The sequence below is a fragment of the Monodelphis domestica genome, chromosome 3 (genome assembly GCF_027887165.1).
Source record: "Monodelphis domestica isolate mMonDom1 chromosome 3, mMonDom1.pri, whole genome shotgun sequence".
Classification (NCBI taxonomy): domain Eukaryota; kingdom Metazoa; phylum Chordata; class Mammalia; order Didelphimorphia; family Didelphidae; genus Monodelphis; species Monodelphis domestica.
Window position 1 is genome coordinate 104,922,447 of NC_077229.1, and position 27,273 is coordinate 104,949,719.

The window sequence follows — 27,273 nt, forward strand, 5'->3', positions numbered from 1 at the left end:
GAGATGGATTTTGGGAAAAAAAACATTGGGTTATATTTAATCTTAGAAGTTACAGAGAGTCAATGGGATCTACTGAATAGTGAATGACATGCTCCGAAGAACACTTTGAAAGCTGTGTGGAGGATGAAATGGAAAGGTGAGAAATTTAGGGCAGGGACACCAATTAGGATGCTATCAGAGAGTTCAGGTGAGAGGTGATGAAGAGTTGAATTAAGAAAGTCACTGAGTGGCAGAAAGGAATGGATGTGAGGTATCTTGAGAGGAAATACAAGATACTGTGGAGGGGAGCAGCTACATGACTAAGGGGACAGAAAGCCAGGCTTAGAATCAGGAGTTCCTGGGTTCAAATCTGGCCTCAGACACTTCCTAGCTGTGTGACCCTGGGCAAGTCACTTTGCCTTGCCTTCACCATTCTTCACAAGTATTGATTCTAAGTTAGAAGGTAAGGTTAAAAAAAAAAAAGATGGTAGTATCCTTGACAGAAATAGGGAAATTAGAAAGAGGGGATAGATTTTAGGGTGAAAATGAGTTCTGAATTGAAAGTAAAAGAACTATTGAACTAATAAATAAGACTAGGAGCTGGTATTTTGAAAAAACAAATAAAGTAGATAAAGTATTATTTAATCTATTTAAGAAAAAGAAAGAAGACAACCAAATTAACAGTATCATGAGTGAAAAGGGTGATCTCACCTCTAATGAAAAGGAAATTAAAGTAATTATTAAGAACTATTTTGCCCAATTATACAGCAATAAATATGACAATCTAGTTGAAATGGATGAATATTTACAAAAATATAAATTGTCTAGATTAATAGAAGAGGAAGTAAAATATGTAAATAATCCCATATCAGAAAAAGAAATTGAGCAAGCCATCAAAGAAAAAAATAATAAAAAAAGAAAAATCAGTTCTCATTTTGATTTACTGAGTTTGAAATATCTATGGGATATCCAGTTCAAGATGTCTAGTAGGAAGTTGGTGATAGTGAATAGGCATTTAAGGGAGAGACTAGGACTAGATACACACATCTGATAGATATTTTATAGAGATATTAATTAAACCTATGAGGATCCATGTAGGATCAATGAAGAGGGGCTAAGGACTATTAGGGAATACTGAGGCCTATCCTCAATTAGGATGTGGTCCTAATGTTTCCTGTCCCTGGGGAGCACAGGAAGAAAGGATTTAGGAGGAGAGGGCAATTTTCTTCTCATTGACGATGGGCTCTTGTGGGGGAGGTAGTATCTTATGAAAGAGAGGTGACTATCTGGAAATCACAGAAATGGGCTATGCCAATACAGTGTGTAGGTATATAGTTTAGGGCGAGTCACCTTCCCTTCTGGGCCTTTTTTTCTCCATCAATGAAAGAGGGAGGCAATTACCTATCTCCTTTTCACCTTATAGATATAATGTGAGGATAAAAATGCCCAGAAGATGTGAAGTTTTCTTATTCTTTTGAAAGAAAGGCTTAATCTAGAATATCAAGCATTTCTCGGAGAGGAACTGAAAAACTGATGTTCTCTGAGGATTGTGTCCTGAGGTCTACTCCACCTCCATCCCCTCCAGTCCTGCAATATTCCTTACCGTTCAGAGCTCCAGTGAGGTAGAGGAATGCCCCTGATAGTTCATTCAAAAGTTTTCCATCAGAGTCTTGCAGGTGACTTAGGAGATTGCCTGATGGGCCATTCACATCCTTTGGGGTTACCCCAGTGTACAAACTGTTTTCTAGCTGTAGAGGAAAGATGAGAAGGAAGCTGAACATGAGAGTGACATCTTCCTACCCAAACTAGCCCTTTGGGCTAGTATCCACGTTGCCTTCCCCCAAGTGATATTGTGGCCTCAGAAAACCTGGGACCACCACATATGGGAGTGTGGGAGGGATCCTGAGCTCCAGGACAGCTCCTGGAATAGCCTTGGATCCCTCTACCCCACTCAGTAGGTGAAAAGTAGTAGGAGGAGATTCAAAGACACACACACACACATTTCCAGAGTTGGGATATTTGCCCCTTTCTCTTCCTTTCCCCTATTTGAGTCTCAGGGAAAATAAATAGACTGAACCCAAGGAATATGCATGGTGATAAGTAGAGCTGGTTAGTGAGAGACTATGAAGAAGGTACTTCTTTTCCTCCCCTATAGGTTATATAGTATTAAATAGGAGCTACTAGCTACTAGGCAGATCTATTTCTAGTGCAGAGTAGAGACATACATACTTCAAATAAACAAGGATATAGAGAAAGTCATCCAAGGAGGAAGCATCTTCAAAGAGCATGCATGGCCTTTGGTAGAAGAAAAGACAGTCACACTATGGAGAATAGAAGACCCCAAGAAAATAGTTTAGCAACCCACCCAATAGAGATGCTATACCCAAGGAGATCTATGTGAGGATGTTATAAAGTGAGAAAAATTGTGGAGTACCAGGAGTTGCATGTATACTACATGTACTTCACTACCATTATACTCTTAAGTTTGATTATTATATTCTTGTCATGGACATTTTGTAGATTGCACCCCAGTTTTAGTTGGGGAATATTTCATACCTACTGTTCTTTCCATGCCACTTAAGTAAATGCCTCTGTTATGAGATAATTGAGTCTACTGGCTGATTGTAAATGAGTAACACATCAGTAGGGGCTTGTGAGTTACAGAATTAGTAGTCTGATTCCACAAATTTATTCCTAAAACCTGTAGTAGCATCACTCTATGGAGCCAATTCTTGAATGCTTGTGTAAGTTGGAGAAGTAATCCACAAGGGGTATTACACAAGGATTTGTTTGCTTTATTTCCTTTTAATAAAACTTTATTCTGTAATATCATGAATTGCCTGATCTCAAGAAGTAATGCTGTAATCAATATCCTTGGCAGTCACCATGCATATATTTCCTGGGAGGGAGTTAGTTGTAAGTCAAGAGAGTGACAAAATAGCTCATTGAGTACCAAATCCTTCATGTTGTGAAAAAGCCTTATGACAAAGATTAAGTATATAAATCATTAAATTTGGGAAGGAACACAGAGATCAACTCTAATCTAGTCTAATTCCTTCATTTTACAGAAGAGGAAACTGAGACCTAGAGAAGAAAAAAGACTTGGCCAATGTCACCCAGTGAGCTAGTAGAAGAGCAAGGGCTTAAACCTAGGTCCTTGGGATTACTTGTCTAGTACTTTTCACTGCAGCATCTCATCAAGTGAAATAATCAGTTTCTAGATTCTGTTTCTAGAAGAGTGAACTGTGGATGGAAATTTAAAGTGGAAATCAAGATAATTCAACAGAAAAAGAAAGCATTCAACCAGAAGAAAAGTGAGGCGGACAGTTGCTTTTGGATATTGCTAAGCAATTGAACATCTGTTTGGAAGATGCCAATCTTCATAAGCATAGATTTTGCCAAGAGCAAATGGAGTCATTTGGATATACCCCTTTTTGTGTCACTGAACACAGTGAAAGGATTGACCAGTTATGAGAAATTAATAGGCCAAGCACTGACAAGTTCAATTATTATGGGGTTGACTTTGGAAGTTAAAAAATATGGAGGTTCTAGTCACTGAATGAAGTGTCAAAGGGTTTAGATGACTCCCTAAGAATGACAAACACAGCTGGACCAGAAGAGTGTTTTGGAAATGTGGCAATATTGTTTATGTCTCCATCCTTCTCCCTTAGTCCACAGGTGATCCTAAGTAAGGGATTTGCATCCATCTAATTTGAAAATAAAGGACAATGAGCAGAGCCACAGTTTCTCAGTCATTTCCCAGAAGTGACAGGAAAACCAGGGAAATTTCCAGATATGAAGAAAAATATAAACTCATATCTACTCTTACTACAAATCTTAGCAGGGTTGTTAAAGAAGAAGGAATCATAAATAAATGAGGAAAGTAGAAGAAACAGAGAACTAGGAAACAACCATGATATTTGTATCAGTGGATTTTTAAATGCTATTATTCATATATACTCCACTGATATTATCCTCAGAAGGCTCATTATGATAATAGCTAGCATTTAAAGTTTACAAAGTGCTTTACAAATATCATCTCATGGTTTCTCAAAGTGACCTTATAAGATAGGTGCTATCATTATCTCCATTTTACAAAGGAGGAAAACAGTCAGAGAAAGGATAAATGACTTGCCCAAGATCACAAAGATATGTCTGAGGTAAGATCTGAACTCAAGTCTTCATGACTCAGGTCCAGCTCTCTATCTATTGTGTCACCTAGCTGGCATATAGAGGAGGACTTCTGAGGCTTAATTAACAGAAAATCAGGTCTAGTGGTCCCTCCTGGTTTGGAAAAACTTGGGAGAATAGACCTGGTGAACAACTGGTACCTTTTGCCCAAGGACCAGTCTAGCTAAGTTCAGAGAGCATCATCATCATCATCATGGCAACAGTTCAAGAATTTGCCCCAACAATTCATGAAACTATCTTCTAGGGAATGAAGGCAATGTACTCTGGTCAGTGGAGAGAATGCATATGTGACTCTTATCATAAATTCTTTTTCTTAAACTATTCAAGTTTTGTCAATCACAATATGTTTGTGTGTCACCAGATGGTAAGCTCCATGAGAGAAGGGTCTATTTCTTTTTACATTTTTGTATCTCCTACCACTGAGTACAATACTTTGCACACAGCAGTTGCTCAATAAATGTTTGTTTAATTGAATTAGATGGAAGTAAACTTAAGGCAAGGAAAGTATCAGAGGGCTCAGGCATAGATAATTCAGATATTCAGTTTACTCTTCAAGAGAAAAAAAAGGAAACAAGAACGATAGGAAGCATTGCATTCCCCTGAACAAACTAGAGCAGGGAAGAGGGATATAGGTCATTCTCTGGGAGAAGATTCATTGGCACCAAGTCCAAAAGCCAACAATAGGTCACTGGAAATGATGAAGAATGGCCAGAAAGGGTTGGGATCAACTTAGAAGAAGAAGAAAAAATGATACTGGTGATTGAAACATGAGTTCCTTTAGTAAACTCAAGAAAAAAGGATAAGTAAAGGGACAAAATAATAGAAGAAAGTTGCATTAATAATAATAATGATAATGATAATAATAATTTTAAAAGAGGTTGTGGCTTTGCAAAAAACAACCTGGCAAAGAGAATTTGATTTCCAAATCTGGGTCTAGGGATTTGAATCCAGGTCCTCCCAACTCCAGGCTTGGCTCTCCATCCACTATTGTAAGGTCTCTTTCTGTTTTAACACCCTATTGCTGTGTGTTCTAATGGTCCTTCTTTATAGCTCTAACAAGTAAGGGGGAATGGATAAGATAATCTCTTAAGTTTTCTTCCAGCTCTGAAACCTATGATCCTAAATCCTCTAAATCTCTTGGGGTAGGCAGGTAGTACAGCGGATAGAGAATTGGAACTTGAGTAAGAAAGACCGAAATTCAAACCCAGCCTCAGTTACAGATTGGCTGTGTGACCCTGGGCAAGTCACCTCACCTCTGACTAAGTTCCTCCATTTGTTGAATGGTGGTCATAATAGCAACTCCCTCCCACAGTTGTTATAAGGATCAAAAGAGATAATGTTTGTAAAGTGCTTTGCTAATCTTAAAAGTGCTCTATAGGTAGCAGCTGTTATTATATCTGGCCACATGTGTGCCTTACAATTTTGGTATTCTAAGTTCCTGCCACTCTTTTCATAGATGCTGTGCCTTTTTGTGGGAGAGGGCACATGGATTTATGGCGGAGTGGGAAGGGTGGGACGCTTTATAGCTACTGTTGTTATTTGTATCTTACTTCCTTTGCTTTCAGCTACTTTGTCTACTGGCTAACTATAAAGGGGAAGCTGGAGGTGGGTGCGGGGTTCTTTAGTTTTAGGCATGTAGACTCACAGGGTACCCCTAGAACCTGAGCAGCTTCTCTTTGGTGAGATAGCTCAGAAGGGGTATGATTTTAGAATGAAATCTAGGGGGCAGCTGGGTGACTCAGTGGATAGAGAGCCAGGTCTAGAGATGGGAGGTCCTAGGTTCAAATCTGCCCTCAGACACTTCCCAGCTGTGTGACTCTGGGCAAGTCACTTGACCCCCATTGCCTAGCCCTTACCACTCTTCTGCCTTGGAGCCAATACACAGTATTGACTCCAAGACTGAAGATAAGGGTTAAAAAAAAAAAGAATAAAAACTAACTTCTACCAAGTCTATTAACATAAGATTTTTTTTAGAAAGAAAAGCACTGTGGACAATTTTTTTTGCCTGTGTTTTTTTTCCACATGACTAATATGGAAATATGTCTTACATGACTGCACATATATAAGCCTTATCAAATTGTTTGCCTTTTCAATCAGGGGGGGAAAGAAGGGTAGGTGGGGAATAATTTGGAAGTCAGTTATAAAAAACTAAGTTTAAAAATTGTTTTTACACATAGTTATAAAATATAAAATATAAAAACTTAAAACAAAGAAAAAAGGAAAGTCCAGGAACAATAGCCTTTATTTCTATGGTGCTTTAAGGGTTTGCCAAATGCTTTATTTGCAACAATGCTGTGAATTTGGTAGTTCGAGTATTATTACCTGTTTATTATTATCATTATTATTACTACCAAGTAACAATAATTATTATAGTAATAATAATAATTAATGCCACCAGCAGCAATAATAATGAGAAGCTTCAAGGCAGGGCAGTGACAGCCAGCCTCAACAGAAAGACCTCAGTATAAGTCAATATTAATAATACTAGTTGTGTCCAGGATAAAATAAAAATTGAATACGTGATCTAAAAATAAAGGATAATGCCATAAACAGATCAGGAGAACATGACAGTTTCTTTGTCAGGCTCATGGATAAGGGAAGAATTTATGACCCATCATGCATAGAGAATATCACAAAAAATGAAAGAGAATTTTGATTACATTAAACTAAAAAGGTTTTATACAAATATAACCAATGCAACCAAGATTAGAAAGGAAACAACAAATTTAGGGAAAAAATCTTATAGCAAGTATCTGACAAAAGAGTCATCTCTCAAATATATTAAGAGAACAGAGTCAAATTTAGAGGAATGCAAATTCCCCAAATGAAAAATGGTCAAGGGATAGGAACAGACATGTCTCAAGGGAAAAAAAAAATTAAGACTTTGAAAAATATTTAGACATGAAAAAATACTCCAAATCACTATGGATTAGATAAATGCAAATTAAAACAACTCAGAGATACCATACCTCACATCTACCATATTGATTAACATGACCAAAAAGGAAAACAATAAATGTTGGGGGAGTTGTGGGAAAATTGGGACACTAATACACTCTTGGTGGAACTGTGAACTGATATAACCATTCTGGAGGGCAATATGGAACCAGGCTCAAAGAGCACAAAACTATGCATACCCTTTGACTCAGCGATACCATTGCTGGGTCTGTGTCCTAAAGAAATCAGAGATAAGAAGAAAGGTCCTACCTGCATTAAAATATTTTTAGCAGCTCTTTCTATTATGGCAAAGAATTAGAAACTGAGGAGTTGTTCATCACTTGGGAATGGCTGAAAGAGTTGTAGTACATAGTTGTAATGGAATACTATTGCACCATAAGGAATGATGAACAGAATGAACTCAGAAAAACCTGGAAAGACTTATTTGAACTAATGCAAAGTGAAGGAAGAAGAACCAGGAGTACATCGTATATAGTAATAGAAAGACTGCAATGATCAACTGCAAAGGACTAAACCATTATCAGCAAAGCAAGTCTCCCAAATAACCACAAGGGACTCATCACAACAAGGCTATCCACAGCCAAAGAAGAAAGTGCTGGAGTCTGAGAGCAGATAAAAGCATGCCATCTTCCACATCTTCCTTTGTGAGACTTCTATTGTATGTGTGACATGTGACTTCCATCATGACAAGAGCAATATGAATCGTATGAAAGTATGGATATAACCTATATCAGACTATTCATCACCTTGGAGAGGGGGGTGAATTCCAAAAGGTCAGAAAACAATTGTCAAAATTTGTTTCTATGAATGCAAATTAAAACAACACTGAGGTATCACCTGACCCCTATCAGATTGGCCAATATAAAAAAGGGGAAAGGACCTACTTGTAGAAAAATATATACAGAAGCTCTTTTTGTGGTGGCAAAGAATTGGAAATTGAAGGGATGTCCATCCATTGGGGATGGCTGAACAAATTGTGGGTACATGTTGGTAATGAAATTCTATTGTGCTACAAGTAATATAAGCATGATGATTTCAGAAAAAACTGGAAAGATCTGCATGAAATGATGCAGGGTGAAATAATCAGAACCAGGAGAACAGTGTACACAGTAACAGCAATATTGTAGGAGGATGAATTGTGAAAACTTGACCACTCCCAGCAATGGAATGATCTGGGACAATCCTGAAAGACTTACGATGGGGAATGCTTTCCACCTCCAGAGAAAGAACTGCAGGAGTGGGATGGATGTGGATCAAAGCATACTGTCTTTCACAACAGTATATTTATGGTTTTATTTGGGGGTTTTGGTTTTACATGAGTGTACTGTTACAACAATGACCAATATGGAAGTGTGTTTTGCATGCTAATAAAAATATTTTTCTAAAGTAAAAAAAATTGTTTCTATGTAACTGGGGAAAAAAACAGTTAAAAAAATAAAATAATACTGGATCCTGGCTGTGATACTGGTTGGGTAAATCACTTACCCTCTCTGTGACCCATGTAGGATTCTAAAACTCTTAAGTTGATGAGTTGGTTTGCATTGCAAAAGATATTTCCCCAAACAAAATTTCCCAGGACCAAAAAGAAAAGTAATAATAGCTGACATTTATCTATACAGGGCTCTAAGATCTGCAAAGAACTTCACAAAATAACTGTATTTGAGTCTCAAAAATCCCTGTAGAGTAGGTCCTATATTATCTCTATCTTGTAAATGGGGGGAAAAGAACCTAAATGATTTACTTTGGGTCACGCAGTTCCTTGTGCCAGAACTGGGATCACAAATCCAGTTTCCCCAATTGAAGATCTTTCCCATTACACCAAGCAGAATATGTACTTTTTATTTCTTTGTTAAAATAATTCTTATTGAAATAATTTGGAGAATGGCTGAAAATATGGAAACGAATGAGGAAAAAGAAGATTTTAAAGAGAAATGGGAAGATTCAGATATGAATACAGAGTGAGGTGAGTAAAATCAGAACAATTTGGACAATAATATCATAAAAATAATCATTTTTGAAAGAATGAAGGACTCTACCAACTAAATGTTCAACTATGATTCCAGGAGACCAAATAAGGGTCCCGAAGATATGGTGGGGAAGGGGGCGCATCCCCAATTCAGAGTCCTATCGGCTCTGGTGATATCCTTTAGCTTTGTGACCCAGAAGACTCAGAAGGAAGGAAGCTGAAAATGTCACAGGCGCAGAGCCTGCCACCTCGATGAAAGCAGAAGTTCTATAAGACCGAGGCAGACCATCTCCCAAGGGGTCCTGCTAAAACCCAGCTGGGTATAGTAGCACTTAACCAATGCAGTCTTTAGTGGAATTATTTCAAACCAGTGAAGAAAATTCTGAGTTTTGGAGTTCTACACGCTCTTCTGAAAACCACACTTCATGTGATGTGTTAGAATGAATTGGGAAGTTTCTTGTTCATGTTTCTCTTCCTCTTCTTCAACTTCCATATTTACTGTTTTTAGAGGAGTTTTTGTTTTTAATTTGTATTTTTCATAAATGGTGAGGTTTATATTCCTGAGAAATTTATATATATATGTGTAAAAATTCTTATTTTATTATCTGGATATCAACTGTACATCTTAATTATTCAGTCTTTTCAATGGTGTCTGACGCTTTGTGATCCCATTTGTTGTTGTTTTTAAACCCTCACTTTCCATCTTAGAATCAATGTAGTGGATTGGCTCCAAGGCAGAAGAGCAGTAAGGGCTAGGTAATGGGGTTCAGTGACCTGCCCAGGGTCACATAGCTGGGAAGTGTCTGAGGCCAGATTTGAACCTAGAACTTCCCATCTCTAGGCCGGGCTCTCAATGCACTGAGCTCCCCCAGTTGCCCTCTATAAGGATTTATTAAAACAAAATACAGTCTGATTTGCAGCTAGGTGCTCTAACCCAAAATCCAGTGCTGGCACCAGCCCACTCTTCTCTTCTCTCCTCCCTTAGCCTAGCACCTCAGCCCCCAAGCCTGGGATAGACTGTATTTCCAGACTCTCTTACCATGTCTTCGAAGTCCAACAGATCCTGCTCATTCTTGAGGACCTCCAGGAAATTCTTGAGCAGAAACATCCGTAGCTCCACATTCAGCATGTCCAGGACCTTTTCTTCATCCTCCAGCTGAGCCTGCAATTGCTCCAAGCTTTTGACTGAGCTGACTGTCACTGTTTTGCAGGCATCTGGAAAGCACAAGACCACTAAGGTTGAGCCCGCATCTCAGGTCTCAAGGCTCTTCTTCTGTGGTTCCTGCCCTGAAGAATTTTACCGCATCTCTGGGGATCCAGGTAAGGGTCTGGGACCTCACTCCATCGCAGCCCCACATCCCTTCCAAAACCACAGTCCCCAGCAAGGACCGAGACATGTCACCCTAGGACTACAGAGAGAGAGAGAGAGAGAGAGAGAGAGAGAGAGAGAGAGAGAGAGAGAGAGACAGAGAGAGAGAGAGAGAGACAGAGACAGAGACAGAGACAGAGACAGAGACAAAGACAGAGAGAGAGAGACAGACAGAGAGACAGGCAGAGACAGAGAGAGAGAGAGAGAGAGAGAGAGAGAGAGAGAGAGAGAGAGAGAGAGAGAGAGAGAGAGAGAGACGGGGAGAGAGAGAGAGAGACAGAGAGAGAGAGACAGAGACAGAGAGACAGAGAGAGACAGAGAGAGAGAGAGGGAGAGGGAGAGAGACAGAGACAGAGACAGAGACAGAGAGAGATGCGCCGGGTCTCCTCAACCCTTTCATTAACTGTTGGACCCTCTCTGCCTATGGACCCTGGCCTGCCCGTGGATGTGGCCTCTGAATACTTCTGGCTATTTTTATCTCTGATACCTCAGTTATTTCTGTTAGGAGAGGCAGAGGAGGTGGGAATACAAAAAAAGAAAAAGCGACCCACCTGAGTAATATCCGGAGGATTTAGCTGCGATTCCTGAAAAAGAGAAAACAGGTTTCACCCAGAATTCATCAGGAATCTTAACACAGAACAAAGCCACCCAAATTCAAATCAAAGAATCAGATCCATCCCAAGGGGGTCCCTCACTCAGGTTGTTTGCACCCATCACTGCAGTCCTTAGCATCCAATATAACACAACCAGTTAGGTCAATGTCAGATAATATAATAGTCAATAATAAGATATTATATTACTACATTAATTATTTGCTAATAATTAATATAGTAATATAAGATACATGCATTACTTTGTTAATTAATACAGTAATATAATATACATATATAATAACAGCTGACTTCTATCAAAGTACACTTCCCAGAGATGACCTCACTTGATCCTCAATGAGGCTTCGAGAGACCTAGGATACAGGAGTTAGGATCTCCATTTTACAGATAAGGAAACTGAGTCCTTCGGCAATTTGGCTACAAACACACACAGCTAGTGGGTAGGTAGGAAGAAGACTTTGAACCTGCCCATCTCACCTCTTAAGAGTTGGGAGGATTCAAGCACATTACAGGGTTTTCTTTTAGATAGAAATACAGTAATATGGAACATGTATGTTACTGTTGACATCCTGTTGGGGTGGTTGGAGGCAAAGGACCAGGGAGAAGTCTACCAAACGGGGAGGACTCCATACTCATCAAAGACCTTCATATTTCTACCATTGGCAGTTGAGACGAGTAAATAGAATCATGCATGGAGAGCCGGGGAGCCCACCTGTGCAGGGTCATTAAAACGTCCCCTAGGAGGCAGCTGGGTGGCTCAGTGGATTGAGAGCCAGGCCTAGAGAGGGGAGGTCCTGGGTTCCAACCTGGCCTCAACCATTTCCTAGCTGTGTGACCCTGGACAAGTCACATAACTCCCATTGTCTAGCCCTTACTGCTCTTTTGCCTTGGAACCAACACACAGTATTAATTCTAAGATGGAAGATAAGGGTTGAAAAAAAAAAGTCACCTGGACAACTTTTCCCCCAGGATAATTGGGAGGTCCAAATTAGATAGCACAGTGTTTTGCAAACCTTAATTTTTATGTGACACAAGCACAGACACATGTATACATGCATGAATATATACATATATAGAAGGTATCTCAAAAGCTATTTTTTAAAAACTTTTACCTTCCATCTTAGTAGCAAGTAGAATTGCTACTAAGTATTGGTTCTAAGGCAGAAGAGCAGTAAGGGCTAGGCAATGGGGGTTAAGTGACTTTCTCAGGGTCACACAGCTTGGAAGTGTCCACTTAACTGCCCTTTCTTTTATAGTCTCAAAATTAAAAGCTTAAAAAAAAAGCTATTAAAACTTTAATATGAAATAAGACTTTTGAGGGCAGCTAAGGGTGCAGTGGATAGTGAGCTCACCCTACAGTCAGAAGGACCTTAGTTCAAATCTAGCTTCCGATATTTATTGATTGTGGGGCCCTGAGCAAAGTTGCTTAACCTGTTTGTCTCAGTTTCCTCATCTGTAAAATGAGCTGGGGAAGAAAATGGCAAACCACTCCAGTATCTCTGCCATGACTAACTGACTAAATGTCAACAAAAGGACTTTTGGGACACTCCATATATATTTTAGTTCCAGTGATTTCATTGGTATGGGCAATGGCCAATGAAGTAACTCCCTCTACCCCATCTAGAACTCTTTAGAAGTCATAGTCATAACATGCACTACCCAGTGGAATTGCGCGTCGACTATGGGAGGGGTGGGAGGAATAGAAAATGATTTTTGTAACCAAGGAATAATGGAATAATGTTTGAAATTGACCAAATTAAAAAATAATGTCTTAAAAATAAAAAAGAAGTCATAGTCATAGAGCGTTGCTTGGAGCACTGTGAAATTGAGTGACTGACCCCGGGCTACACAACCAGAATATGTCAGGCTAGATGGACACCTAGTTCATTTGGATTTGGAGGCCAGCTCTCTATCCACTGTTTCCTGGCTGGTTATTATTAGCTCCTATGTTCTATTTTCTCTACATAGGGGGAAGGATACTCAGTTTTTTCTTTGGCTCACCTAACCAGAGCCCAAGGCTAAATCAAAACTGTAGCCTTAAGGTAGTATTTCAATTCTGGGAAACTAGGAGCCTCTTTGAGTTGCTTCCTGGACATGATTCTAGGGATGGGCTGTCAAGGGCTCATTGGGTTAGACAACCTAACTAGAAAAACAACCAAACTTGTCACTCACCTGCGTTTTGGAAGGTTTTTTGAGTCTTGTCTGGAATCTGAACAACGGCTAGATAAAGAAAGAAAATGATTAAAATTGGTAAAAACTCAATGCTGTTGCAACTATGGGGAAAACGGTTCAGGTCTCCATTATTAGATGGACTATGAATCAATGTAGCTTTTTTAGAAAACAGTCTGGTTATAATCCATAAAAGATACCCAATCCATCATTCCCTTAGACCTAGTGATCTCACTGTCAGGATCAACAACTGTCCAACACCTGAATTAAAGAAGGACGGCAAACTTCAAAGGCGTTTCAGAGGGCATCCAGTCCAAATTTTGCCTGAGCAAGAATCTATGGTCTCCTTGACCAGTGGTCCTCCAGCCTTTGCTTGAAGACCTTGAGTGATGGGAGCTCACTACTTCCTTGGTCAGTCTGAGACAGATAGATTATAGATTATGTGATCTTATTATCTGCTCCTACATAATTTCTACCCATTGCCTAAAGGAAGACTGTGAAGTGAGAGACTAGATTATGTGTGCCAACCTCATAAAATATTTTTGATCAATTAAAGAAATGTCACCTATGAAGAGTACAAATAAATATGGAAAGAGGGGAAGGAAACAAAGCAGGAGACAATAAGCATTTACTAAGCTTCTCCCAAGTTCCAGGGACTGTGCTAAGCATTTTTACAAATATTATTTAATTTAATATGCACAAGAACCCTGTGAGGTAGGTGCTATTATTAACATCTTACGACTGAGGAAACTGAGGCCAACTGACTTGCCCAAGGTTACTTGTAAGGCCTGTGTCTGCAGCTGGATTTAAAATCAGCGTGACCCAGAGGATAGAGAGCACAATCACAGATATAACATTTGAGAGCTGGAAGGGACATGCCTTCATTATTTCCCATTTATCCTTTAGATAGCTTTCTTTGTATATATTTATCTGTGTTGTTTTCTTCCCCATTAGAATGTAAGCTCCTTGAGGGTAAGAACTACCATTTGCCTCTTTTTGTATCATCAACATGGAGCACAATACCTGGCACATAGCAGATGCTTAATAATTGTCTACTGATTGAATGAGTAAGAGTATGAAAGTGGCTTTCATCAAAAGTTCATGAGTAAACAACAACATGGAAATAGGTTCTGATCAAGGACACAAGTAATACCCAATGAAATTGTGTGTTGGCTACGGGAAGGGTGGGTGGAGGGGAGGGAGGGAAATAAAGTGATTATTGCAACCAAGGAATAATGTTCTAAATTGACTAAATAAACTTATTCAAATGGAAAAAAAGTTCGTGAGTATAAGAACAGGAAAGAGATCGGGTAGGACTGGTTGCAGGAAATAAATTGTGTTACAATTTTATACTTTTTGACCTTTTATAAAACTACACATAATTTGGATTTTATAGTTTCATTTAGAATTTTCTTCCTCACATCCCACTCAGGGATGCCTCGCTGGGAAATGGGGATCTTAAAGTGATGTCAGTAGAACAGATGTTTTGTCATGCTGGTTTGACTACCAATCAATCAATAATCAATCAATCAATCAATCAATCAATCAGCATATACAAAATGCCTGCTGTGTACCAGACCCTGTACTTTGTGTTGGAGTAAGCTAGAAAGGCTTTGAGCAGAGGACTGGGTCTATTGTCCAAGGATCAACCTAGCCCAGTGCAGAGACACTTGGTTCCAAACTGGACAGCTCTTGGAGACCATGTACTAAAGACGTCATGATGTCATCTGTAGAAAAAACATCAGCAGCAAGGAGATGGGAGACTCTTGAAATATATATATATGGATTTGTAGTTTCTATTCCCTATGCTATATATTAAATTGATGATAATCCAGAAAAAGAGCAATGAGAAGGGAAAGAAGCAAACACAAAACAGATACACATTCTCTGGTGCCCCCAAAGCATCTCCTGTGTGGCCCCCTCCCTATAGTTCCCAGGGAGCCACTTGTCCCAGAGAACTGGAAAACTCCATGAGATTAGCCTCCTTTTCCTATCCTTCTGTTGGAGCCTGGAAGAAGGTCCTCACAGGTAAGAGTGTATGCATGGAGTAAAGTAGTCCCAGCCAGATGGGCAGCTGAGTTCCCCAAATACCAGGTGAGAGCTACAGTAATGCCCCTGCCCTTCTCCACCTCCCCCAGCTCCTTGTTGGGGGTGGCATGTGGTAGATTTTCCCCAACCCCCTCCTTCTCCCCACCCCTGCTCTTCTGACCCAACTTACACCAGCGGTCTCTGATAATCAACTTGACCACTTGGAAAGCAAGTATACTGCCTTCAGGGATTTTCACTGTCTTCATTGTGTTTAATTGACCCGTACCCTCGCCCTAGGGAGAGAAGGAAAGAGAGAAAGAAGGAATCATGAATCTAGAACTGGAAGGGTCCTCAAAACTCAGCTAATTTTGAGGAAATCCCATCTCAGAGAGATTAAGGGACTCAAGGTCACGGGGCTGGAATTTGGTCCTGTCCTCTGACTCCAATTTCAGTACTCAGAGATTGCTAGGGACTTGCAGAAGTTGGGGATGGACAAATGAAGGAATCTGGGTAGGAGCTGGCCCCCAGTTTTCTGAAATGAGAAGGGAAGGAATGAGAACGAAGAAAGAACAGGCAGGTAGAGGACCCTGGGGCTTTGGGAGGTACAGCTTGGGTTGGATCTTGTCATTGACAGATGTGACTTTGGACAGCAGTCAACTCTCAGTCATTTGCAGGTGTCCCTGCCCTAAATCTTTTCCCCAGAGCTTTTTAATCCCAGGCTGGCTTCCCTCTAATCATCCAGTATGGGAGTCCTCACCTGATTGTTCTGGAAAATCTCTTCAAATTGAAAGGAGCTTCTTGGAGTTATAAGGAAGAAATGTAGCAGCTTCCCCTGCATTCCAAACTCCAACTGAAGTGCTCTTGGATTATCTGCCCTTTTGTGGATCACCCACAGCCTGAGAATGGCCTAGAGCTAAGTACCAGTTCTCTACACCAGGTCTTGCTATTTTGAATGGCTATGGATTCACCAGGACACAGGAAAGGAACCCAACCCTGCCAGAGCTCTAGCTGCCTGATGGGCATCTCTGGGGTAATGGGATGGAGCCTGGAAGGATGCTGGGGTACTCAAACCTCCTCCATTTCCCCAAAAGGTTATTTCTAACCTGGATACATGAGGCACCAGGAATAGTGATCTTCCCAGAGCCCTGCCTATTTTTGGATCTCTTCAAAACAGCCTCTTTCTGGGTTTGCACAGCTTCTGTTACAACATACAGATTCTCTCCCCGTGTCTGAAGCTCCTTAAATTTAGAAGGCTGGGATTTCTTCAATTTCCTGTAGGAGCAGAAGAAAGAGTACAGTGAATAAGAGATTTGGGATTCCTTTACCCATCCCTCTGGCATGACCTTACTCAAGGCTATCTCCAGGGTACATCATATTTGGATTTCAACATGCTAGTGTCTTGGGAAGTTAATTTGATGTTTAGTGGTAGCTTGGATTCAGAATGTTTGTATACAGGTTTAGAAGGTCTAAAGCTGTGAATCTTCTAATTCTGTGGCTGGAGCCAAAAGGACCCCTGTCTCCTAAAAAGTAAAACTCATTTTGAGGGGGATATTATTTTATTTATTAAATGCCTTTGGAGGCAACTGGGTAGCTCAGTGGATTGAGGCCAGGCCCAGAGATAGGAGATCCTGGGTACAAATCTGGCCTCAGAGATGACAGAAAAGGAAAGTAATGAATGCTGGAGAGGATGTGGCAAAACTGGAACACTAATACAGTGCTGGTGGACTTGTGAATTGATCCAACCATTCTGGAGGGCAATTTGGAATTATGCCCAAAGGGCAATAAAAGACTGTTTGCCCTTTGATCCAGCCATAGCACTTCTGGGTTTGTACCCCAAAGAGATAATAAGGAAATAGACTTGTACAAGAATATTCATAGCTGCATTCTTTGTGGTGGCAAAAAACTGGAAAATGAGGGGATGCCCTTCAATTGGGGAATGGCTGAACAAATTGGGGCATCTGTTGGTGATGGAATATTATTGTGCTCAAATGAATAATGAACCGAAGGAATTACATGTGAACTGGAACAACCTCCAGGAATTGATAAAGAGCAAAAGGAACAGAACCAGGAGAACATTGTACACAGAGACTGATACACTGTGGCATAATTGAATGTAATGGACTTCTCTACTAGCAGCAATGCAATGATCCAGAACAATTTTGAGGAACTTATGAGAAAGAACACTATCCACATTCAGAGGAAGAACCGTGGGAGTAGAAACACAAAAGAAAAACATTTCCTTGATCACATAGTTCAATGGGAATATGATTGGGGATGTAGACCCTAAATGATTACTCTAATGTAAATAATAATAATATGGAAATAGGTCTTGATCAATGATATAAGTAAAATCCAGTTAAATTGCTCATTGGCTATGGGAAGGGGCAGGGAGGAGAGGAGGGAAAGAACATGAATCATATAACCATGGAAAAATATTCTAAATTAATTAAATAATTAAAAAAAAATCTGGTCTCAGACACTTCCTTGCTATGTGACCCTGGGCAAGTCACTTAACCCCCATTGGGTAGCCCTTACTGCTCTTCTGTCTTGGAACCAATACATAGTATTGATTCAAAGATGGAAGATAAGGATTTAAAAATAATAATAATAATAATAATAAATAAACACCTTTACCTTCCATTTTATAATCAATACTGCTCTCTAACTGCTCTCTTCTATGGATAGGTACAAGTAAGAAAAAGGGTTGAAGAAGATCTTTCTTTCAAAAATAGATTTTTCATTGATTTCTTTTGCTTTTGCATCTCCTAGATTTCCTTCCTATAACCTTCCTCCCTCCCTCCCCATCATCCATTATAACAAAGATTAAAAAAGAGAGAGGGGAAGAAAAGAAAAAACTCACTCAGCAAAACCAATCGACAATTTGAAAAAATCCTGATATTCTATGCAATATTCCATACTTAGGCTCCCCAACTAGCAAGGACTAGGATAGCTACTTTTTCATATCTCTTCTTTGGAGCTAGGCTTATTTATTTATTTTTATATATAATTTCACAACATTCCGTTACAATTATTTTGATGTTGTTCTTTCCCTTTATAGGGTTGTAATCACTGTTTATATTGTTTTTCTTTCTTTGTTTGCTTCACTTTATACCTGTTTGTGTAAGTGTTTCCATGCTTCATTGTATTCATTAAATTGTTTTTTTTTAATAGCGCAATAATATTTTATTACATTTATGTGCCACAGTTTGTTAAGCTATTGCCTTATCAATGGGTATTTGTTTACAATTCTTTGCTATCACAGTGTAAGTGTTCAAACTATTTTGACATGCACAGAACCTTTTTTTCTAAAAAGTGACCTTTGTGGGAATATATTTCTAACACTGGAATCTCTGGGTAAAAGGATATGGATATTTGGGTTATTTTCTTTCTACAATTCCAAATTACTTTTCAAAATGATTTTACTGAATTCACAAATCCACCAACAATGCCTATGTTTCCACAACCCTTCCAACATTAACTATTCTTTTCTTTTGTAATCTTTGCTACTTTGCTGGATATGAGCTAAAGCCTCAGGGTTGTTTTGATATGAATTTCTCTTATTACTAGTGATTTGGAGCATTTTTCACATAGTTTTCAATAGTTTTACAATTTTTTTTGGAGAACCAGTTATTCTAATCCTTTGATTACTTTTCTATTGGGAGAATGACCTTTAATTCTTTGGTCTTTTGTTTTTGCATATTCTGTCAGTTGTCTATATATCTTTGTGGTAAGACTCTTATCAGAAATATTTATTACAGAGATTTTTTTACTCAATCCACAACTTCCCTTCTTATCCTAGATGTATTAATTTTTTTGTTTGTGTAAAAACTTAAAAATTTTATCTTTTGGAATTGCAAGTATCCTTTCTTTGGTTAAGAATTCATCTTCTGGGAGGGCAGGTAGGTGGCTCAGTGGATTAAGAACCAGGCCTGGAGTTGGGAGGACCTGGGTGCAAATCTGATCTCAGAAGCTTCTTAGCTGTGTGGCCCTGGGCAAGTCATTTAACCCTCATTGCCTAACCCTTACCTTTTCTGCCTTGGAACCAATACATAGTACTGATTCTAAGACAGAAGGTAAGGGTTAAAAAAAAAAATCATTCTCTGCCCAGAGTTGTAAAAGGTATGATCTGCTTCTCTTCCAATGTTTTTATGGTATGAACTTTAATATAAGAATCACATACACATTTTGAATTTATTGTATAATACAGTCTAAAATGTTGGTCTAAGCCTAACTTCTGACAGACTACTTTTCCTACCAATTCTTAAGAAGCAGGGAATTTCTTTCCTAGGTAATTTATGTTTTGGGGATTACTGAAGCCTGCGTTATTGAGTTCAAATATTCCTGATTCTTCCTTGTCTACATTATCTATCTATCTACTTTATCTATCTATCTATCTATCTATCTATCTATCTATCTATCTATCTATCTATCTATCTATCTATCTATCTATCGATCTAAAGCCTTTTTCTCCTATCTTAGAATCAGCACTGTATACTGGCTCCAAGGCAGAAGAACAGTAAGGGTGACAGTGACTTGCCCTCAGTCACACAGCTGGGAAGTGTCTGAGGTCAGATTTGAACCCAGGACCTTCCACTCTAGGCCTGGCTCCCAATCCACTGAGCCACCGAGCTGTCCCGTACTTTTCCAAATTTTAACCACTACCAAATGATCTTGTTGATTACTGCTTTATAATATAGTTGAGGTCTGGAAGTGCTGTTCTTCATTAAATTTTGCCTTTTAATTAAAAAATGCTAAAAATCATTTTAAAAATGTAATTGTGGTAATTTAAAATATTATTTAAAAAGATTCTGCCTTTTAAAAATTATAACCCTTTTTATTCTAGATCTTTTGTTCTTCCAAATGAACTGTCTTATTTAATCTAGTTCTTTAAAGAATTGTTTTGGTACTTTAAGTGATATAGCATTAAATCTATGAATTAACTGTGGTTGTATTGTCATTTTTATTACATTGGCATGGCCCAGCTATGAACATTATTCTCCAGTTATCTAATCTATTTCTTCAAAGGTCATTTCCCAGTTTAATCTATACAAGTATCATGTGAGCTTTGATTTAAGAGAAAATTTAAGGAGAGAGCATTTTCACGCAGGTGGATGGATCAGGAAGGGCAGTATAGAGGTGAAAGGAGATTTAAAAGCAAGAGGTAAAAAATAGAGGGATGAAGCCTTGAGGTCAGAATCTAGTGTGGTACCTATCCTAGTCTGAAATAAAGAAAGGAAGAGGACTTCAAGAGACAAAGAACTAAAATCTCTGGAAGTAAGAAGGTTGAAGATGGATACCCTTAAGATAAAGAAGGTGGCTGGCCATTTTCTTCTACATAGGGCAGAAGTATCCTCTTCTTCACTGAAAGTGGAGCTACCTACTGTGGCCAGATCCAAAATATCATGAAGAAACTCAGCATAATCATCAGAATTGATCAGAACTCTCTGTCCATACTTTTTTTTTTTTTAAACCCGTACCTTCCATCTTGGAATTGATACTGTGTATTGGTTCCAAGGTAGAAGAGCAGTAAGGGCTAGGCAATGGGGGTCAAGTGACTTGCCCAGGGTCACACAGCTGGGAAGTGTCTGAGGTCAGATTTGAACCTAGGACCTCCCGTCTCTGGGTCTGGCTCTCAATCCACTGAGCTACCCATCTGCCCCCACAGCCCATAATTTTTGATCTATATTGGGAATGGATGTCAGTGCCCTTGTTTGCTTAGAGTGAGTGGATCAAGTATGACTCTAGGGCTCTAGGTATATGAGCCAAGGACCCAGGTGGTGTTTTTGTTCCTCCTTCTAGTTTCTTCAGAGACATGTGCATCTTCAACATGAACACCTGGTTGTTCATTTGGTGCCAAGTGTTAGCTCACAGCTGGATGGTGGAACAACCTTTTATTAAATGCTTACTATATGCCAGGGATCATGCTAAGCACTGGGGAATCAAAGACAAGCAAAAAGAAAGAGAGTCGCTGTTGATGTAGGGGACTGGTTAGAAGGTAGCTCTTCAATGAGGGGACACTGACATGGGCTATAGACAGTCCAAAGGTTCTTAAGCCTTCAGGAATTTTGCCAGTTCTAATTATTGTTGACCCTGTGACAAGTCCAACTTGTCTATGCTACAAGTTCCACAAGGAGTGGAAACTCATCTTATCCAGACCAGTGCAGACTCTGAACATAGAGTAATGCTTAATAAATATTGGTGGAATAGGGTTGCTTTGATGCCTGACTGTACTCCATATTTATTTCCTATGATTCCCTTTGGGTTAGATGACTTGGAATCCCATTCCAGTGACATTGGACTTCTTGGGTCTCAGTCAGAATTCTTCCTTTTTTGGGGTTACTTTTTGCTACTTTCCATTGGTTCTGAGCATTCAAGAACCCAGTGGTCCTGAATGTTCCCATCAGAGGAGGTTTTAGACTTCCTAACAAGGATAAGTAGATCTTTAGTCAGGATGGCATCATCTGATAAAGAAGAGAATATTTCCAAGTCAAACTATTAATAACAGCACAAAAAAATACTTCAAATCAAATAACTAGAGAAATGCAAATTAAAGTAATTCTGAGGTCTCCCGTCCTACCCATCAGATTGATAAATTTGACAAAAAAAAGGGAAAATGAAAAATGTTGAAGGGACCTCAGGACATTGATGCACAGCTGATGGAGCTGTAAATTGGTACCGCCATTCTGGAAAGGGGTTTGGATATATGCCCCCAAAGTCATTAATCTGCTGATCAAGCATTATGACTTTTTGATCTATGAGATCCCAAAAAGATTTTAAAAAAGCAAAGGACTTATATGTACTAAAACATTTAGAGCAGCTCTTTTTTTTTTTTATAGTGGCAAAGAACTGAAAACTAAGTAGGGTAAGATACCTGTCACTTCACTTGAGGAATGGCTGAACAAATGATGCTATATGAATGGAATGGAACACTATTGTGCCATAAGAGATGATGAAAGGGACAGTTTTAGTGAAACCCAGGAAGATTTATGTGAACTGATAACAGAGCAAGAGCAAGAACAATTTCTACAATCACAGCAATAGTAGCAAAACAAGCAAATCTGAGAGATTTAAGAACCTGATCAGCAAAAATGACTAATTCTAGAGGACTGATGATGAAACATACTACTCATCTGCCGACAGAAGAATGATGGGCTCAAGGGATGTAATAAGACAGGATTTGGGGACATGGCCAGTTTCCTTGACTATGCATATGTGTTATAATGGCATTATTTTCTTTTTCTATATGATAGGAGATGGGGTAGTAGAAAGAGGGGAAAAAATTGTTACAATGAAAAAAGATAAAAAAATAAACTAGAAAAAAGCATATTTTCCTAGCAAACTTTCTAAATTAGTGAAACTGAGGCTGGAGGATCTCTTCAGGGAAGTGTGCAGTGATTTCCTCTTCACATGGAGGTTGGACTAGATGTCGTCTTAGGTTTCATCTGATTCTGAAATTCTAGAACTTTATCAAATGAGGCTGGGTGGGGTTGGTTCTATAAGGAGGATGAAAGAATAATAGGGAAAACGGAAGGTACAACCAACTCATAATTTCATGGAAAAATTTGTTTTCAAATATGGAGATTGTGCATTATAATCAGGAAGAATTAGACTTCAGATTCCTTGAGGACCACCTTTATAAGGTAAATAGAATAACCTGAGTAGAGGAATATAATAGAAAGTATTCGTATTAGCCATAACACTTGTAATTTTTTTTCCCCTGTGAAATGAGACCTTTTTTGTTTAACTCAGCCAAGCAATATTAGCAGGATCTGGAATGATGGTAGCCTTTGACCATCTAGATTTGAGAAGCAAGAGTGAGTCAGGCGGTCACGAGTAGTTAAGTTCATTTGAGAGCTGTGATTTCCTAATGCAAAAAGTAGAGCTGCCAAATATGGGAAATGCCTTCTTGCATTTGTCTCCTTGGAGTTATGGGTTCATTAGTTAAAAGTCTCAAGATAAAAAGGAATTGATTTCAAGAGTCATATTAAGGCCTTTAGTGAAGGGAGCATACACTCCAGATGAAAACAAGCTTTAGAAAAGTACACAGGGAGAGACTCTCCATAAGTATTCATTCATTTAACTATTGGTATTCTAGATATTAAGCAGCCAGGTGGCACGGTGGATAGAAAGTGGGGTCTAGAGTCAGGACAACTCATTTTCATGAGTTCAAATCCAGCCTTAGATGCTTACTAATTGTGTGACCCTGGGCAAGTCACTTAACCCTGTTTGCTTCAGTACCTCATCTGCAAAATGAGCTGGAGAAGGAAACAGCAAACTGCTCCAGTATCTGTTCCAAGAAAATCCCAAATGAGGTCATGAAGAGTCAAACATGACTAGACTAACTCTAGATGTTAGATTTTGTGTAGCAAATGAGTTGGCATATTAATTAAAGTCAGAACTAGACAATGATTCTCTATTAATACTGGTAAAACCAGAAGACATAAAGCAAGTTGTAGCTAAATCAAAGGGCAGTTCAGAAGTTCTCCTTGGAGAAACAAATTAAAGAGTAGTTAGTCTCAAAGATGACAAGAAATATAATTTCACAGCCATCTAGTCATCTTGCCTAGCTGTGCTCATGCACCAACCTTTGGGGTAGAGGATGAAGACGTGGAGAAATTTATGAAGAACTTGATATATTTTCTGCTTTTGGTAGAAAGAGTTCTAGCATATACTTGCATAAACGAAGCTTCCTATTAATACTGTCTCATACAAGACTTGCACATTTCTTCTCTGAAGGCCTCATCCATTTAACCTGCCTGTCCAGGTGGTCTGTAGTCCACTCCAAGGACAAGATTGCTTCCATTTCTCCCTCTATTGGCCTTCAGCCAAATGCTCTTCACCATGCAGTTTACATTTGGTTTCTGGATTTTCTCAAGTGAATATGCAATTCCTTTGCCTTTTGCATCTATTTTTTGTTCCTTTTGAACAAAAGTATACTAGTAAAGACAATTGAAATGTATGTTGTTTAATGGTAATGATAATTTACATTATATGGTGCTTTTAGCCTTACTTGAAAATAGGAGAAGGGAATAAACAAGCTTTTATAGAAGATTTTTGACAATAATCTTGATAGTCACATAGTTGAGAGGTGTATTCAAAACAAGATTCTTCTGTAATTATTGGGTTTTTTTGATCATAGAAAAAGGTTTTGGGGCAGCTAGGTGGCACAGTGCATAGAGCACCAGGTCTGGAGTTGGGAGGACCTGGGTTTAAATGTGGCCTCAGAAACTTCCTAGCTGTGTGACCCTGGGAAAGTCACTTATCCTCTTTTGCTTAACCCTTGCCCTTCTTTTGTCTTACAGTTGTGACTATGATAGAAAGTAAGGTTTAGAGGGCAGCTAGGGAGTTCAGTGGATTGAGAGCCAGGCCTAGATATGGGAGTTCCTGGGTTCAAATCTGGCCTCAGACACTTCCCAGCTGTGTGACCCTGGGCAAGTCACTTAACCTCCATTGCCTAACCTTTACCACTCTTCTGCCTTGGAACCGATACACAGTATTGACTCCAAGACGGAAGGTAAGGGTTTAAAAATTTTTTTTAAACAAAAACAACAAAAAAAGAAAGTAGGGTTTAAAAAGGAGAGAGAAAAGTTTTGATTCAGTAGCAGAAAACTTTATAGATTAGGCTCATGCAAGATTTCTTGACAAATAAAACTATGTATATGATTTCATAAAAGACAAGCTGAGTTAAAAAAAAAAAACTCCTGGGAAGACTAGAAAGCATTCCCCCCACCCTTTATTTAAAAAACCCTTACCTTCCATCTTAGAATCAATACTATTTATTAGCCCTACAGTAGAAGAGTGCTAAGGGCTAGGCAATGGGGGTTAAGTGACTTGCCCAGGGTCATATAAAAAGGAAGCGTCTCAGTCCACATTTGAACCCAGGACCTCTCCAGTTCTCAGTCCACTGAGCCACTGATCAGTCCTGGAAAGCATTTTGTAATATAACCTGGAGAAGAGAACAACTGAGGTTAACTCAATTAAAGTCTGTGGGTTTATTAGTAATAGGCACTTGAAAGGCTTTCCTCCTCCAAAATCCTTTTCTGATCCTTTAATGTGACATGAAAACATTAGTAGTTCCAGCCCAGCTGGGCAGGTTCTGTAGACCCAGTGAGAGAATATACATCTATTGTAATAAGAGATGCAAACAAGAGTAAATGAATTTCAAACTCATGCCAGGGAAGGTATATGGTTGAGGGAGTGGTGAGGGATGGAATGTGTCTGGGAGGACAAGCTAACATTGTAATGCACAGCTGTTTATTCTGGATGATTTTGACAAGGAGTTGACATCATCCTCCAGCAGCACCATGATCACATTTTATGAGCACTACGTACAGGGAACTTCAGAGGTAGCCCTGGGATGTTTCTGACTCTCGTCCCAGAGAAATAGTCTCATAGAAGGAAGCCTTTGGGGGACTTTCTGTCTCTCCAATCAACATCTTCATCTTCCCCAGCCCCTTTCCCGGCCACTAAGGTACCTCTTTTCCCAGAACCCATTCCTTCTCTGAGCCAGCTATCCCCTGGCAGCCCCGGAGAATAGTTTACATTAGCCAGCAATAATCAGAGCTACCATTTCTCTGACACTTTAATGATTTTATAAGGCTTTTCTCATAACAACCTCCATTTTATTCATGAAGAAATGGAGACTTTTGAACCTGAGATAACTGGCATTGGGTGAGTTCTGTTGACATGGAATCTAGAAACCCCAAACTTGTAGCCTAGTAAATCTGATGAACCCCAAGTTTTAGGACTAGCTTGTAAGTTGGAGACCCCAAAGCTTGTCCTTGTTCCCTGTTCCCGTGAAAATCCACCCTGAAGGGAATCTCAGGCTAGCAGTTTCAGACTGAATAATGGACTCCAAGGTAAAAGACAACCTCTGTCAGGTGGAGCCAAGCCCAAGCCAAGTGACTTTTTAGCACAGTAGGCAATGTGTCAGTCTAGTAAGCTGAAGGTTCTGAGTTTGGTCCTTGAAAGGAGGGTGTAATATGGTGGGAGAGGCTTCTGGAGACAAGAAGAGTCACTTGGCTTGGGCGTGGTAGATTTTCATGGGAACAGAGAACACATACAAGCTTTGGGGTCTCCAACTTACAAGCTAGTCCTAAAACTTGGGGTTCATCAGGTCTTATTAGGCTACAAGTTTGGGGTTTCTAGATTCCATGTCAACAGTCCTTTCAGCCCTATGAGTCTTGGCTACCTCATCTGTCAAATGACAATATTGGAATAGAGGATCTCCAAGGTCCATTTTGTCTTGAAATCTTTTGCTACTCCAGCACATAGGAAGTGATGGGGCATCTATAGTAGGTGGCTCTGTAGAGGAAATTGTTTACAACAGGAAGTGGGTGGATCACCAGAAACCACCAACAATCATCAGGAAACTTCTTGATTGGCTGAGAATGGGTTTGAATTTGCAAATAAACACATGGATGAGCTCAGGCCAGAACATCTGAGTGGGCCAATCACAAATCAGTATTAACGAGGATGCTTCAGTGGGGAAACTGCCTTTCTACCATTCCAGGTTCACCCTTAATCCCTAAGGATAGGTCCTGACTGCTGGCTAGATTTTGAAAGTACTTACCTTCCTAAAGAATGCTATAGAGTTTATATATACATATATAAAACTTTACCCCTCTTTCATGTAAAGGCAAGAGGGAATGGAAAAAATGATTAAAAAAAAAACTTCTCTCCTATACTCAAAACAGAATTAAGTCTATTTAGAATCTGATCATGGAAAATGTGTTGGATTCAGTGGCAACTTCCCTGAAACTCAGTTTACTCTTCTGTAAAATGAAGAGATGAGAACAGATGACATCTCCATTTTTTCCAACTCTAAATATTTGGTTTTATAATCAACCTCAGAGTTCACAAAAGAGGGAATAATTTTCTTCATAGTAGGCCCCTGATGAAAAACATTGTACATCCTTCTTTTAAACATTTACTTGCCAAAAGGAGCTATATTTTTAAAATGAATCTATCCTGGTTGACCAGGAGAGAGCGGTGGCTTCTAG

The 27,273-nt window shown here is 39.3% G+C and overlaps 2 protein-coding genes across 3 annotated transcripts in view; one reads left to right on the top strand and one right to left on the bottom strand.

The window, feature by feature from the left end:
• MROH6 (maestro heat like repeat family member 6) overlaps nucleotides 1-3,716 on the top strand; it is a 29,548-nt gene extending 25,832 nt beyond the window's left edge. Inside the window, exon 13 of the mRNA XM_016432073.2 lies at nucleotides 3,048-3,716. Coding sequence (XP_016287559.1) covers nucleotides 3,048-3,067 — 20 coding nt within the window. The 3' untranslated portion in view covers nucleotides 3,068-3,716. The remainder of the gene's footprint in view (nucleotides 1-3,047) is intronic.
• Nucleotides 1-27,273, bottom strand: part of GSDMD (gasdermin D) — a 39,757-nt gene that overhangs the window by 4,212 nt on the left and 8,272 nt on the right. For both annotated transcript variants that reach the window (XM_007488835.3, XM_007488836.3), the window contains 6 exons: nucleotides 16,375-16,543; nucleotides 15,462-15,564; nucleotides 13,247-13,294; nucleotides 11,015-11,047; nucleotides 10,134-10,309; nucleotides 1,583-1,727 (listed from right to left, as the gene is read on the bottom strand). In XM_007488835.3, the coding sequence (XP_007488897.1) occupies nucleotides 1,583-1,727; nucleotides 10,134-10,309; nucleotides 11,015-11,047; nucleotides 13,247-13,294; nucleotides 15,462-15,564; nucleotides 16,375-16,543 (674 nt within the window). The remainder of the gene's footprint in view (nucleotides 1-1,582; nucleotides 1,728-10,133; nucleotides 10,310-11,014; nucleotides 11,048-13,246; nucleotides 13,295-15,461; nucleotides 15,565-16,374; nucleotides 16,544-27,273) is intronic.